This window comes from Xenopus laevis, chromosome 8L (assembly GCF_017654675.1).
Source record: "Xenopus laevis strain J_2021 chromosome 8L, Xenopus_laevis_v10.1, whole genome shotgun sequence".
In the NCBI taxonomy this organism is placed as follows: Eukaryota; Metazoa; Chordata; class Amphibia; order Anura; family Pipidae; genus Xenopus; species Xenopus laevis.
The window spans coordinates 58,330,281-58,347,504 of record NC_054385.1 but is presented as its reverse complement, the minus strand read 5'-3'; the positions used below and the strand labels follow the sequence as shown (position 1 = coordinate 58,347,504).

Here is a 17,224-nt window from a genome sequence, read left to right as displayed (position 1 = left end):
TTTACTAAAACCTGAATTTATCTAATTTTTTTCTAAAAAGAAGTAGACCTAACTGCCATTTATGAATTGAACTAATATATCAATAATTGAGGTTTAAGGTTTAATAAATGGCCCCCTTAAAGTTAATTTAAAGGCGACCAAACCCCTTTAATCCTTATTGCAGGCTAAACAATCCTATTGGGTTTGATTCATTTTGAAATAATTTTTTAATAGACTACAGGTATGGATATCCAAATTACAGAAACACCCCTTATCTGGAAAACCCCAGGTCCCAAGCATTTTGGATAATTGTACCTTCACACAATAAATAAAAGAACACATCTCATTGTCTCAGACATGAACATTCTGGCTACTGAAGAGGTTTTACATTTTACAGAGAAAACAAATCTGTGAATTCAAGTTTATGGTAATATATTAAAGTGAGACCTTGGATTCATACTCTTTTATAACTTAGTAAAAGAAAGTGACAAAGGTCCAAGCCAAGGACAGCACAAATTAAGGGGCGACATGCCGCCCAGCCGCTTCTACGTTTTTTAATTAATTAATTAATTTTATAGAAATGGTTGGGGGGGGGAGCAGAGGAGAATGGAGGAGGTGGAATGTCCAATGGGGACTTGGCCTTGGGGTGCCTGGCTGGCAAATTTGGGCCTGGCCATCACCCCACTGTAATATTAAGAATACACTGTTTAAATTCTTTATTTATATGACATATGAGACTCATGCAATGTACCTCATTTTCATTTTCTGCAATGCACTGGGTCAATTTTTTTAATCCCATGGGCACAATTGCTAGATCATCAAGATCTGTGTAGCCTGTGTTTTGCCTTGTATTTAACACCTGAGGGCACTGCTAATGTTTATGCTACTCTTGTTTTTTTCAACTTGAGTTTTTTCTTTTCCTGTCTATGAGCATCGAAAAAATGTATTCCCTTCACACATTTTTATGCATTTTATTGCTGTCAATATTGGCTTTAGAGGTACTGTGCATTACATTTTTTGTAGAATCTGATGAGACTTGCCTCACTGTGATACAATAATGAACTCAGCTACTTCTGTCTTAAAGCACATTCTTGGCTAACGGCCATTCTTTCTGACTGCACTAGATCCTGGTCTCCCTACAGGCATTCCTTAAGCAGCAAGGTTTCCCTGTCTGTGTGTGATTGTATTTTTGTCTCCATCTACTCATAGTAAATAAATTATTTCAGCCTGCCTTTCATTAGCAAGATATATGATAAAACTGAGCTATAGCATGACCTATCACAATAATATGCTTCACAATATGTCTCATTCCTTGCAGTCTTATGCTTATCAATAATGTTTTGTTTATGGTCAGGACTCAGGACATATCTAAAGGCAAACATTGGCATTTACTTGATACCTTAGGCCAATGTTTGCCAAACTGTTGGGTGTCCCCTGGGTGAAGGCTTTAGAATAAGCACAGGAAGGCTTAACAGTTACAGAAAAGTAGGGAATTTGACCTAAATATGTAAAGAAAATCTATGTTCTACTGTAATGAAAGGATATACTCCTGCTCATTGCAACACTAGGGGGCCGATTCACCAAGGGTCGAATATCGAGGGTTAATTAACTGGTTATTAAAATCCTTCGACCTCGAATATCGAAGTCGAAGGATTTTAGCGCAAATAGTTCGATCGTACGATCGAAGGATTATTCCTTCGATCGAACAATTAAATCCTTCGAATCGACCGATTCGAATGATTTAAATCCAACGATCGAAGGAATATCCTTCGATCAAAAAAACGTAGGAAAGCCTATGGGGACCTTCCCCATAGGCTAACATTGAGTTCAGTAGCTTTTAGATGGTGAACTTGGGGGGTCGAAGTTTTTTCTTAAAGAGACAGTACTTCGACTATCGAATGGTCGAATAGTCGAACGATTTTTAGTTCGAATCCTTCGATTCGAAGTCGTAGTTGAAGGTCGAAGTACTTCAAATCCTTCACTCGAAGTTAGTGAATCGGCCCCTAGTTGTTTCTCGTTTACTCTCATAGGGGGGAATGTAATATAAGTCACTAATGGAAAAACTATTCGCAATGCGAAAAGTTATGCCTTTGCTGGAACAAATTTTGCTTTGCGCGAATTTAATATAGCTTTTGCAAACGCAGAAACTGTTAAGCGACCACTTCCGACAGCGGAAGACCATTTGCGAATTTTATAGTTTGCGACAATGCGCAGTCAATGTAATAAAACTTCTTACTGAAAAAGTGCTATGTTTGCTCCAAAAGATTACGACACCTTCAATCACTTCTTAAGAGTGCGCAATTACAATTCGCAATGCGCAATTACAATTCTCAATGCAACAGTTTAAGGAACAATATTACATTGCGAGATGTGGCTTTTTAGTCTTATCGTCGATAATTGTTTTGCGCTTTGTGACTTTAATTACATTCCCCCGTTTGTGCACTTAAAAGTAGAGAACACCAGAGCCGGGCCAGGCTGACCAGGCGCCCTAGGCAACCTGGGCGGTATCGGCGCTGGCTGGTTGCACGCATTTGCAAAGTACCGCTCGCATGACAAATAGAACATACAGCCAGAGAGAGAGAGAGGACCGGACATGGGGTAGGTGACAGATAGGGTTGCCACCTGGCCGGTCTCAATGTTATTAATAGGGAAATATGATAAATATATGGGAAGGCTGGTATTTTTTTCTGGAAAAGGTGACAACCCTAGCGAGAGAGGGTCATTTATGAAACACTGGGAATTTTCTGATTTAATGCCCACAGTAGCGCAGATTTACCACACAGTGACAAATCTCCTTGTCTGCCAGTACCATTACCCAGTTTGGTAAGGAAGAAGGAAACAAATATACATAAAAAGACAAATTCACTATGTATATATGTATTTACACTGCATGTATGTACTGTATGTAGGGCAGGACCCAGGGTGCTAGCACATGTATGTATATTGTGGATTAGTGGGACCTCCCACATCTTAAGGGGTGTCATGTTTGCAGGACACGGGCTTGCACCCTTTTTTGTAAATGTATCAGTTAGACTAGATCATTGTTTGTTTTTAAAGCAGAAACAGTACTTAGCGCTAAGATGTGGATTTGCCTTGTCCAACAGGTTAAAGGAACAGTAACACCAAAAAATTAAAGTGTTTTGAAGTATTGAAAATCCAATGCAGTGTTGAGTTGCTCTGGTAAAATTGGCGTACTTGCTTCAGAAAGACCACTATAGTAACAGGCATCTGTGTAGCCATGGGGGCAGCTATTCAAGCTGGAAAAGGCACAGGCTACTGAGCAGATACCAGATAAGCTCTGTAGAATAAAATGGGATTCTTCAGAGCTTACTGTATCTGTTATCGACTTTATTTCCTGTACTTGAATGGCTGCCCCCATGGCTACACAACAGCTTGTTTATATAAACTATAGTTGTGTTTCTAAAGCAAACACACCAGTTTTACCGGTGCAGGGCAACTGAACATTATATTGTCATTCATTTTTTGGTGTTACTGGTCCATTAACATAAAAATAACAATAATCCACTGGAGAGCAAATGCAGTTGTTTGTGGAATGGATTTTGTTGTTTTTATTTCATTGTCAGTTGTGTATAGTGAATCCAAGCCACTCACTCCTGACTCACCAAATCAGCCGGTGATCAGTTAACCCACTTCATGAACAGGGAAAAAAAACGGTTTAAATGACATAAATGAATTGTTGCCACTCTTTAATATTAAGAATGTTCTAGTATTGTTACCAGTCTAACAGATATTTTTTATATATTTTCCAGCTAGGTAAAGAAAAAAAACCTACCTCTTCTAAACAAAATGCAGAATTTAAAATATTCTCAAAGTACTGGCCTGGTGAATTTTGAGACGTTTCAGTGGATCTACAGGATTATTTTACATGCCACGCTGCTTGTGAAGTGTTGCACTGAAGCCCACGTGACAGGTAAATATTAGTTTGACCTGTGTATTTGTTCCGTAGAAAAATATATGATTATGCATTTGTTTCTCCAGACCAAGTTTCAAGCGTCTATAGAGAAACTTTTCTGGACAGAATTGTAGCTATTAGGACTGTATTTAAGGACTTTGTGACAAAGTGAACTTTGTAGGTGCTTGCAAAGTTATGTGATGTCCCTTGTGCCTTTTGTTAGGTGTGTGATTTGAGGTAATAGGTAATTGGCTGTTTTCCTTATATGGCCATTCATAGGTGCATTCCTGGATCCAACTAGTTAGATACACTATGCTGAAGGTAAACACTAGTCTAGTCTTACACTTACCATAAAAGAGTGAATCAGATATGAATCAGATGTGCCTATGCCAACAGTTGTAAAATACTTTTTAAGTGATTTGTCTACTGTCAACAAAATCTGGCAGGCGTATCAGACACTAATGCCACTGCTGACACAGTGTCCCGGAAATGACTTTTTCCCTATTGTAAAAGCAATTACTGCAACTTGTAAGTGATTCACAAAAGAGCTGGCAATTATCTGTGCCTGTAATTCACATCTCATTCACTAGGTGGTGCCGGAGGCTTCTTAGCAGGGGTCAGTTATTATACTTGAATTCTGGGAAAACAAACACTGCTTCCTAAATGAGCGCTGTAGAATGTTTTTAATTCTGATTGTATCCTGAAGGGGAGCCCAAGCCACCCCTCAGTCTGGGGCCATATTTTAAAAAAGAACACAAGGAAAGCATTTTATTTTCAAGATATATATAGTGAATACATGTAGATCTTAATCTCTGCCCATGGTTCAACAATCAACATTTATTTAAAAAACACACAGGGGCAGATTTCTCAAGGGTCGAAGTGAATTCGAGGGAATTTTCGAAGTAAAAAAAAATCGAAATTCGAAGTAATTTTTTGGATACTTCGACCACCGAATAGGATACTACGACTTTGATTCGAAGTAAAAAAATCGTTTGAATATTCGACCATTCAATAGTCAAAGTACTGTCTCTTTAAAAATACTTTGACTTTAATACTTCGCCAAATTAAACCTGCCGAAGTGCTATGTTAGCCCATGGGGACCTTCTACAACCATTTTCTAAGTCTTTACACATTGAATAAAAATCCTTAGATCGATCGCTGAAATCCTTCGAATCGTTAGATTTTTATTAGATCGCAGGATTCCCAAATTTGCTAAAAAAACTTCGAATTCGATATTCGAATTCAAAGTTTTTTAATTCAGTGGTCGAATTTCGAATTTTTTTGTACCTCGAAATTTGACCCTTAATAAATCTGTCCCACAGTGTAATAGTGGTTCAGTTCAATATGCTTCTTTAATAAATAGTGATTGACACACAAATGGTGCAGCAGGTCTGTTTGAAACTGCCCATAGTGGACCAAAGAGCAACTGCCCTCTATCCCTAATAGAGAAACACATTTTTTCCAAGGAACTACATAAATTTAAAAGCACAGAACAAAACATTGCTGTTGGAAGTTCTTTGTTTCAACCTCCAACAAACGGCACGTGCACCTTTGACTTATGCACATTTAAAATACATACACAGTAGACAATGGTATTACACATTTCTAGGTACAGGTATGAGATTCGTAATCCAGAAACCTGTTATCCACAAAGCTCCAAATTACAAGACTGCCATCTTCCATAGAGTCTATTTTAATTAAATAATAAAATGGGTGGTTCACTTTTAAGTTAGCTTTACTGTGCTATAGAATGGCCAATTCTAATCAACTTTTCAAGTGGTCTTCATTATTTTTTCCGTATAGTCTTTAAACTATTTGCCATATTCTTCTGACTCTTCTTTGGACCCTAGCAACCAGATTGCTGAAACTGCAAAGTGGAGAGCTGCTGAATTAAAAGCTAACTAACAAAAAATGCAAACAAAAACCCAATAGCGAATTGTCTCAGAATCTCACTCTACATCATACTACGTGTGTAACCACTGCTTCAATAAACCCACTTTGCAGTTTGAAATTACGGCTGTATGCTGCTTGATAACTCTCTTTAATGGTTTATTACTTGATGGCACACAGATATTGTTATCAGCAGCGGCAACATTTTTAAGAAGAAATAGCCTTATCATGGGAATTATAGATGATCATTATACTAAGGGGCTGATTTACTAAAATTTTAATTTATCGAATTTTTTTCTAAAAACAAAGCAGACCTAACTGGCCTTCCATGAATGGAACTCGTTTATGAATATTTTTTCTCAACAAAACGTCACAACAGTATCAAGCGTCAATCCGTAGCGCATGATTGACGCTCCAAAAAATTGATTTCATCGAATTTTAATGCGAAAACTCAATGAAAACCCCAGTTTATCCAGCGCAGATCACGATCAGGGACATCTGCCATTGAATTCTACATGACCTCGACAGGTTTGAGATGGTGGATTTTCACATTTGGATTTTTAGCAGTTTTAGGGTATGATAAATATTTAAAAATTAGAGGGTTTTTTCCCACAAAAATTTGACTAGTAAACAAATGGGCCCCTAAAAGTTAATTTAAGGTGAACAACCCCTTTAATCCTTATTGCAGGCTAAATAATCCTAATGGCTTTGATTCATTTTTAAATGACTACGGGTATGGAAATCCAAATTACAGAAACACCCTTTATCTGGAAAACCCCAGGTCCCGAGCATTACAGGTCCCATCTGGTACCTTCACACAATAAATAAAAGAATACATGTGGGATTCACCTCATCATCTGGCAATTCAAGTTTATGATAATATTTGGTTCAAAAAAGAAAGAAAAAGTCAGACCTTGGATTCATACTGTTTTATAACTTAGTAAAAGAAGGTGACAAAGGTCCAGGTCAAGGACATCACACATTTAGGGGTGGCATGCCGCCCAGCCGCGTCTACATTTTTAAATGAATTTTTGTAAAAATGAGTGGGGGGGGGAGCAGAGGAGAGCAGGATTGTGGGGGCAGGTGGAATGTCAAAGGGGGACTTGGCCTGGGGGTACCTGGCTGTCAAATCTGGGCCTAATTATCACCCCACTGAAATATTAATCATTTTTTTAAAATTAATTTAAAAAACAATATTGGTAATTTTGTGAAACCAAAATACTCTATTTTATATTTTTCATATTTGTATGTTTCAAAAACTCCTATTACAGATGTAAATGTGCATATATACTGTATATACTGAGAACATTGTTATTAATTCTATATGGTTAAGGTTATGTTACCAAGATACTAGGGTGCTGTTATATGCTTTACCCTTATGGAATTATATACACATTTTGTGACAATACTTTAGAAAGTACACTATTAATTCGATGAATATTGCTCTTAGCAGGCTAGAGTTGTGCAAGAGTGATATGCCTGTGTGCGCGGGTTCGGGTTGACCTCACTGCACTGTTTGCCGGTCGCGGGCGGGTTGGGGTTGAGCTCTGCTGCCTGCTCTCCTCGTCCTTGACTGTAGACATGCAGGCTTCTGACTTCTGGTTTTATAAATGAAGTAGGGAAGCAAGGGGCGGACGGATGGGCGGGTGTGGATTGGACCGGTGTGGGTATTAGATACAGCCTAATAGTCCTATCTACTTGGAAGCCATGTTGCAATATCTTGCGCTGATGAGATCTAACAGGATCGAAACAGTCTGTCTGCAAGTTTGGATATATGGCTCTGAACTATTAGGCTTTATCTGTACACAGGGACATAAAGGAGTGATTTGCATGTCTCCGCCCATAATGTGGGAGTTAAAATCTGATTTTGTGTATTAAGGCAGTGCTATCTGTATAGCATGGGGCATGTACCTTCTGATTTCAGAAGGCTTTACACTGCATGTCTTGCATGCAAAGCACTTCTTTGCTCCATTTAGCCCATCTCACCCTAACCAGGTTGGTTTCCCTAGGAATGTCATGCAAAGAGCTCCACCGTCAGATTATGCCCAAGACAATTATCCTAAGATCAGATCCTCGGATCAGTCTTGACCTAAAGTCAGCACAAACTTACAGGAGCTTTGAGGTGTCTGTGCCAACTTTTTTCAACTAAAAAGATACCAAAGAACAGGAATACACTCCTTTAATGCGAAATATACTTGAAAAACTGAAGAATTAAACCCCTCAAACAACCTTATTATAGTGTCTGTTTTAGAGACAGGGAATGAAGAATTGCCTAAATAACCCCTTTAGCCTGCTGGGTTAAGGGACAAGGTAAGCCTTGGCTGTATAATGTTGCTATAGAAAAGCATCTGGACCAGTACATTTTTTCTGAAGAATGAAAAAACCCTAAAGGGATTAAATTACCAAAAAAGTGGGATCAATCTCATCAATTAATATTGCCGTTGCAACTGAGGGAATACTGATTTATAGCAAAGCAGTAAGTATTAATCCTTTAAACTGCACAAAGCTGTTCTTTTGTGAGGTTGTTAAGTATGACCCTTGGGTGGTTTTCTCACACTGTTTTTTAATGTATTTTTCAGTTGACCCACCTTCCAACCTGGAAATATATGATCCTGGATATTTGGGAATGTTGGATATTTCCTGGCATGCTACAGAGAAAAAAGGCGACTGCACAGTTACTTATGAATTACATTACCAGAATGGAGCTGGAAATAGATGGAAAGTAATGCAACTATTATTATAGTATTATATATAAAGATATTGTTTCTTGCTTGTGTGGGTAGACCACAAACTTTTTTTCTATAGTGATGTTTTATTATGTAAGGATTAATATAGAAAGGCTTTGCTTATGATTGCAGATACAAATAGTGGCCTAAGCACAGACAGAATGCATTACTTAATGGGGGGGATATATTTACTTAAAACTATACTTCGTTCTTGCTAAATGTAACTCTTGGCATTCTGATTGGATTTGATGGTGAGATTAATATTTTACAACATGTAATAGAAGGCCACAATTCAGTCCGTTATCAATTATCAGTAGTCACTCCCTTTTGGTTTGAATTGCAATTTGCTTGAATAGCAGATGCAATCACATGTTAGGTGTCTGTGATGGCTTTCATTCATCCAAGTCATGATATAATTATGCAGTGAGAAGTTTAAAGCCACTAGAAATTTTGAAAATCAGCTTATCTAAGCAGCTTTTTCAGTTCATTTAACTGGTTCATTTTTAGTGATACAGACACGTTCCTATAAAAATCATAGGAACGTGTCAGTATCAAGTATGTGCTGCACCCGCAATAGTTCCCCTTAAAGCCGCCCCGCAAACCTGCATGAACCTGACCCTCGGACACTGCTAAAAGATCTTCGGAGTTGTTTAAGTGACGCTGGGCTGGGGGAGGCGCGATCCTTCCATAGGCTAATTACAAATGAAAACATGACTTCCACCTATGGAAGGATCGCTCCAGCCCAGCGCCATTGAAGCAATACGGAAGACCTGTAGTGTCAGCCGCTCTGATACACCAAGGTTTGCAGAGCTGGGGGCGGCTTTGAGGGGAACTATTGTGGGTGCTGCACATACTTGATACTGAGACGTTCCTATGATTTTTATAGGAACGTGTCAGTATCGCTTTAAGAGCTACAAAATTCAGCAATTTAAACATTTAAGGGTAACACCGTCACCAAAGTCCAATCACAGTGGTTCCAATGAATTTCTTCAATAGGTGTTAGCTGAATAGTCACAGAGGTGTGAAAGTGATCTAAGCACACTGGTAGCTTGAATGTCGCTGAGGCATGTGAATATTTTTTACATCACATGACTGAAAAAGTGAGTTGTTGCAAAACCGCCAGGGTAATGATGCTAAAGTGTCATTTTATGTTTTTCACTGGCCTCCTCCTCTATTCAGGGACAGTTGTCCAAGTGTGGCATAATTGACCCATTCACACCTCTTCCAAACAATCTGTCTTCCCAGTCCACAACATAAACAGGGAGTATCTATTTACTAGCAATCTAATTATCTACCTTGCCAAACATGAAGTAGAGCCAATTTTCCTGTTGCCCTGCTCAGCTCAAATAATATTAAAAAAACATATTTTTTTATGATTAAAACTGAAGGCTGAAAGTATATTCAACACAAGCCCTACTCATTGAACTCAGTTCAACTAGCAGCATACTGCCCCTTTAAGAGGAAGAATGAAAAAATCCACAAAGGAAGAATCACTGGTCACAAGATAGCATGCCAAAGATATAGCACAGAATGTTTCCAGTCATTACTAGAATAAAAAGTCTCCGTGGGGAATGAAAGCATATGCCAGTGGTAAACAGCATAAAACAACAGCAGCAGGACAAAGGGCACATGTGCTTGTGCATATGTTTGGGACATTTTTGGGGGGGGGTATGGAATTCTGCAAGAAACAGAGATAGCAGGAAAAAGCAATTATTCACGTACAAGTAAATAAGGATCAAGAGATCAAGAGGAATGAATCAAGAAAAAAATCAGAGTTTGAAAATAATAAAGAGAAAAATATGTGGGGGGTGGACTGTGTTATAAGTTACAACGTTGTGCAGAGTGTTTAGTAATACAAACAATACTTTCTTCTACTTTTTTTTCAAAGTCTATTAGAACAAAACATCTTAAGCACAGAGCAGCATTTAATCTCAGCAACGAAATTATAGTCAAAATCAGGACCCAACTAAAAGGACCCTGTACAAACGAATCTCAGATCTGGAGCGATTGGACGGAAGCAAATTATTCTGTCCCGATAACAGGTAATACACTTCTGTATTCCTCTGAGAATGCATTACTTGTGCTCATTCCACTGTGCAGTGTTACTGGATATATTGATGCATCTGGTGTACAGTCCACTTCAAGTTCAATAATCATTTCAATGCTTTTAATTATTAACACAGATTGGTTGGAATTAATAATTATTAATGCAAGATTGGTTGAAAACAATCTTTCAAGATAACATGAGATTCTTTATTTTTTATATACAAGTACAACATGCAGTGAAATGCATCCTGATCCACTTTTTTAGACTGTGCAAAGTTAAAAAATATTAGTTAATACTACAACTAAGTACAAAAAAAAATGTTATTTTATACGTTTTTTAAAAAAGTCTGGCAAATATCCGCTTCATTCTGAAATTGAAAAATTACAACTGCCATAAATAAATTTCAATAATCTGAGTTTTTGAAACTCAAATTCACGATTTTTGCCACAAAAAACTTGAATCGCAAAAAAAAACTCTAAGGGCCAGATTTATCAAGGGTCGAAGTGAATTCGAGGGAATTTTCAAAGTAAATAAATTCGAAATTCGAAGTAATTTTTTTGAATACTTCGACCATCTAATAGGATACTACGACTTTGACTTCGAATTTGATTTGAAGTAAAATCGTTCGAATATTCAAAAAACTTTGACTTCAATACTTCGCCAAATTAAACCTGCCGAAGTGCTATGTTAGCCAGTGGTACTTCTAGACCATTTTTCTAAGTCTTTACACATCGAAGTAAAATAATTTGATCGTACGCTAAAATTGAGCGATTTTACTTAGATCGTTCGATGGTGAAAAATACTTCGACTTCGATATTTGAAGTCGAAGTATTTTAATTCAATGGTCGAATTTCGAAGTATTTTTTACTTCGAAATTCGACCCTTGATAAATCTGCCCCTAACTAACAATCAAATTAAATTTTTTCTGCAAATCTGTAAAAATGTGTGTTTTTTACTATTTTTTTAATAGAGATTTAATATGTACAAAACACCCAAAAAACACTAAGGGGCAGATTCACTAAGGGTCGAATTTCGAAGTTAAAAATACTTCGAAATTCGACCCTCGAATTGAAATCCTTCGACTTCGAATATCGAAGTCGAAGGATTTAGCGCTAAACGTTCGTTCGATCGATCGAAGGATTTTTCGTTCGATCGAACGATTAAATCCTTAGAATCGAACGATTCGAACGATTTTAATCCAACAATCGAAGGAAAATCCTTCGATCAAAAAAAGGTTAGCAAACCTATGGGGACCTTCCCCATAGGCTAACATTGACTTCGGTAGGTTTTATCTGCCGAAGTAGGGGGTCGAAGTTTTTTTTAAAGGGAAAGTACTTCGACTATCGAATGGTCGAATAGTCGAACGATTTTTCGTTCGATTCGTTCAATTTCGTTCGTATTCGAACGAATTTAACCAATTCGATGGTCGAAGTACCCAAAAAATACTTCGAAATTCGAATTTTTTTCATTCGAATCCTTCACTCGAGCTTAGTGAATCGGCCCCTAATTATAACTGTTGCCAGGTAAAAGTTGTCAAAAAAGTTGTTTACACACTCAGGTCAATTTCTGCATCGGGTGAGCCACATTTTAAAGTTATTGCTGCCTAAAGTAAGAAGCTTGGGGGTTTTTACGCACCCGGACTAGAGATTAGGCACGGTCAACATTTGATTTACTATTTGCATTTATGTGCAAAATTTGTCAAGCCGTATAGAAGTCAATGGGACCAAGGCTTATTATATTGGACCATTTTAAATCAATTCAGAGATTTTCTGATTTTTGTTTCACTAGGCATTGTCCAAAAAACTGGAATTCTTAGAGGATTTCGAGGTCTTTCTATTTTTTAGCGTGCTATTTTCCATTCATAGTTTTTTTATCTGGATCTTTTAAAGGAATTGTTCAGTTAAAAATAAAAACTGGGTAAATAGGCAGGCTGTGCAAAATAAAACATGTTTCCAATATAGTTAGTTAGCCAAAAATGTAATGTATAAAGGCTGGAGTGATTTGATGTATAACAAGTCAGTCAGAACACTACTTCCTGCTTTTCAGCTCTCTTGGTTTACTCTGACTGGTTACCCTGGCTACCAGGCAGTAACCAATCAGAGACTTGAGGGGGGGCCACATGGGTCATATCTGTTGCTTTTGAATCTGAGCTGAATGCTGAGGATTAATTACAAACTCACTGAACAGAAATGTACCATGTGGCCCCCCTTCAAGTCGCTGACTAGCTCAGACTTATAGAGCTGAAAAGCAGGAAGTTGGATTCTGGCTGTTTTATTAGACATCTGTTCACTCCAGCCTTGATATATTACATTTTTGGCTAACTAACTATATTGGAAACATTTTTTATTTTGTACAGCCTATCTATTTACCCAGTTTTTATTTTCACACTGAACATTCCTTTGACATTCGTAGTTTTAGAGTTTGTGAGTTTAGTCATGTCATGTCATAAATCATGTCTCATCAAAGCCTCTAGGGGCCCCTGTCATGCTGGATACATAGGCAGAGTGCCGTTAACTGTTCCAGGGGCTCTCACTACACCCCTTCTCTTTTGTGACCATACGCACAATGCCCAAGCTTCCACTGTGGGTCTCTACTCTAAACCTACACCTCAACACTCATATCCGTTTTCCTGGCTCTAACCCCAGCTACTCACTCCTTTGGTGGGGCAACCTGGATCCACTTCCCCATAGGTCTGATCACAATTATCTATGTTGCCTCTTGATCTTTCTAGGCCAAAAGAGGAAGTGCCTAAGCAAGGTACTGTCTTTTATAGGCTCACAGGTGAAATTAGCGCCAACCACTGGCTAAACCTACATATTGATAACTATGTACATTAATAAAATAAATTTGTTAATTTTACATCCTTACATGCCCCGCGATTTTGATATTGTGATGATTATAATTACAAATATCAGTTTGGAAGAATAAGCTCTCAACACATGGCCGACTCGGGAGCTAGCATTGCTGGCTTGAAGCACTGGGATTCTAGGCTCAATTCCATTCATGACAATCTGCAAGGATTTTGTATGTTCTCTTTTTTCCCCCACTCTCTATAATCATATAGGAAGTTTTGCTGGCTCTTGATCAAATTGAATAGAATGTGCTTGTGTTAGGACCTTAGATTGTAAGCTCCAGTGACAGATAAGAAACGTATAACATTTGTGACATGCTGTGAAATATGGCAGTTATATAGAAGTTTGATTATTGTAATATATTAACAATAACAACAATAAATTGTAAGACACCCACTAATATGACAAGATATTGGCTCTCTCCCAAGAGTTCTTATTACTAAATCATTACTGGTTGACTGCATAAATACAACAGTTTTATACATCCTTACTTGAACTCATGAAACATAAGCAACTTCCAATAGTTATTCTACATTTAACCCTATTCAATCCTACATTTTGGAAAAGACAAAAAATTTCATAGAATGAGGAGAGGCAATGCAATGAGGTGTTAAGATTTAATGGGCAGGCAGATATGTCTATTCAAGTGTTGAGCTTAGAGGACTGTTGTTTTTTGGGTGCGGGGAGCTGTATTTCAACTACTGTAAGCTCTTTAGGGCAGGGATTCCATTCCAACTGTATAATACATTTCCTAGTATTTATGTATTAAATTATTTTTATTAATTTAATTGTTGCCACAAAGTCATACAATGGATGGGCTATATGTCACTGCTGTTAGGATACAGTAGTCATGTATATCAGTGTTAGAATGTGTGTCTGTCTACATATTTAAGTTACTGCGTGTATGGGCATGTGTTTGGAGGGAAGTTGTAGATGGTAGCAGGTTTATCTATGAACACAGGGTTAGGGTAAGATAGGTACAGTTAATATCCTACTGTAGTTGGGTTGAATGATACAGGTGTACAGTGAAGCTGCAAATCAGCTTTACAGAATCAAGAAAGGGGCTATATTGAGGATAATGCTGCTGATTTAAGGTGCATTTATGCACTATATTTTATTCCATACATTTAGTTGAATGTGTGGCCATAGCTCTACACTTCACAGGAACTTCTCATGATACCTCTCAACAATCCTTCATACTGTTTTCGATTAAAGGAGAAACAAACCCATTATTAAAAAAACCCTACCCCAGATAGACCTCCCCCTCCCTACTCCCCCCAGCCTAGCTGCTTCCCCGGGCAAATGCCCCTAACTTTTTACCCCTCGGTGCAGATTAAGGGTTTAGAGTTCACAGCAGCCATCATCTGGGTCTTCGGTAATCTGAGAATGAGACTGGTGTATCCCGGCTCGCAACAACTGCGCATGCGCCGAAATTTATGAAATTGCAGAAGATACAAAGACCCGGAAGATGGCTGCTGTAAACTCTGATCCCTGAATCTGCATAGAGGGGTAAGTAAAAAACTAGGGGCATTTGCCCGGGGTAGCAGCTAGACTGGGGGGGGGAGGGGGGTTCTATGTGGGGTAGGGTTTTTTTTTTAATAAGGGGTTTGTTTTTCCTGTAAGTGGCCAGAGAAACTGATCAACATTAGGATCCTATAAAAAAATATTTGGAATAAAAATAATAAAAAGTTATTACTGATTGTTTTGTCTATTTTAATAACTGAAGGTAACAACATTTAGGGGCAGATTTATCAAGGGTCGAATAGTAAATTCGAATTCGAATTTTCAAGTGTCAAAATTCACACACTCAAATTATAATCCCGATATTCAAATGTAAATTCGAATGTGAGATTTATGACACCTTGACTATGGTAACAGTCCTAATCCGAATATTTGGCACCTAAAACCTGTTGAGTTGATTTACAATTGATGCCAGAGGTTCAGTGAGCCGTTTGGAGATGTTAATAGCCTTCCTGACATTCAAGTTTCTTTTCTGGAGGAAAATTTAATTCGTACGAATCGAATATGATTCGAATACGAATCGAATAGAATTCAAATTCTCGGGTCCGAACCATTTGATTGAATAAAAAAAAATTCACATGAATTTCAAATTCAACCTTTGATAAATGGGCCTCTTAATGTATACAATACAGAGATGTGTTAATAATGCAATGTATTATTGCTTCTAGGAACCCCTGAATCAAAAATTGGACATTTTCAGTGCATTTACTATAACTGGGAGATGCTGAAATGTATGTGGAGTCCAGGGAAACTGGATGACCTTAACAGTAATTATGAACTGCAGTACTGGTAATTATCTCTGTCTCTATGATTTGCTGGTAATGACTCACTGGTATGCTTGAAGAGGAATTCAGTTCAACCCAGACTTCACCAACAGTGTATTTCCAGGATATTTTCTATGTCTGGTTTCCACCTTTTGGCACGCTCACACTCTCACAAAATGTTTTCACATGGTGTTTAACTCCCTAGATGCCTGAAATGACATTAAAATGTGCAATTATGCTAAAGTGAGGAGTATTACACATTCCTTCAGCCTTTGGCTTGTGCTTTTATTTGCTCATGGAACTCTTCGGTGATATTTTACAATAGGGAGGTATTAGTTACTATATAATATTTACACATACAGATTTACCTTTTGTTTTCTAGGCATAAAGGATTACGACACAAAATGGTCTGTGACTCTTACCTGAGCTCCCATGGGATCAATAATGGATGTGTTTTTCAAAGTGACCAACTGGAACATTATACGGACTTTTTTGTTTTAGTTACTGGATCTGCTGGGTCAATTCCGATAAGGCCATCATACTTTGTATTTCAGCTCCAAGACATAGGTACTATTCAAATAAATCTATTTTTAATGCAAAGTTGTCTTTGTTATTGAGGTTACTTCTTTTTTACACATTACTTATTTTAACAATAAAGGTATGAGACTCATTATCCAGAAAGCAGAAAGGCCATCTTTTTCATTTTATTGAAATAATCCAACATTTTTAAAATGATTCTTTTTTTTCATTGTAATAATAAAACAGTACCTTATACTTGATCCAAATTAAGATTTAATTAATCCTTATTGGAGGCAAAACCATCTTATTGGGTTTATTTCATGCTGACATAATTTTCAAGTAGACAAGGTATGTAGATCCAAATTACAGGATGATCTCTTCTCTGGAAAACCCTAGGTCCTGAGCATTCTGGATAACATGTTTAAAATGAATGAATTCATGGGACCTTTACAAAAAAACCCATCATATTCTATATAATCTATTATTTAATTTATTTAAACCCTAAAAACATAACCTTACACTTGTTAACATTGAATCTCATCTGCCACTTAGCTGCCTAGATTGCCAGTTTGTCTAGATCCCACTTCAAGAATGACAGTGCCAGATGGATTTAATTGGCCTGCATAGATTAGTGCCATCTGCAAACACAGATACTGTACACTACTTTCAATGCCGTTATGCAAGTAATTAAAGGAACAGTAACACCAAAAACTGAAATTTTTTAATATAATTAAAATAAGATGTACTGTTGCCCTGCACTAGTAAAACTGACGAGCTTGCTTCAGAAACACTACTATAGCTTATAGAAATAAGCTGCTGTGCAGCCATGGGGGCAGCCATTCAGTTTGAAAAAGGCACATGTTAAAAAGTAGATAACTGAAAAGTTCCCACTTTATTCTACAGCACTTATCTGTTATCTGCTATGTAAATCTGAGCCTGAACAGCTTCTTTATATAAACTATAGTAGTGTTTCTGAAACCAGCAACTGTACTGTTTACCAGTACAGGGCAACA

General features: G+C 37.5%; 1 protein-coding gene across 1 annotated transcript in view; it reads left to right on the top strand.

Annotated features, from left to right (window-relative positions):
- il13ra2.L (interleukin 13 receptor subunit alpha 2 L homeolog) overlaps positions 1-17,224 on the top strand; it is a 34,426-nt gene that overhangs the window by 6,299 nt on the left and 10,903 nt on the right. The window contains 5 exon segments of the mRNA NM_001098708.1: positions 3,750-3,910; positions 8,362-8,504; positions 10,397-10,550; positions 15,597-15,717; positions 16,075-16,259. Coding sequence (NP_001092178.1) covers positions 3,787-3,910; positions 8,362-8,504; positions 10,397-10,550; positions 15,597-15,717; positions 16,075-16,259 — 727 coding nt within the window. The 5' untranslated portion in view covers positions 3,750-3,786.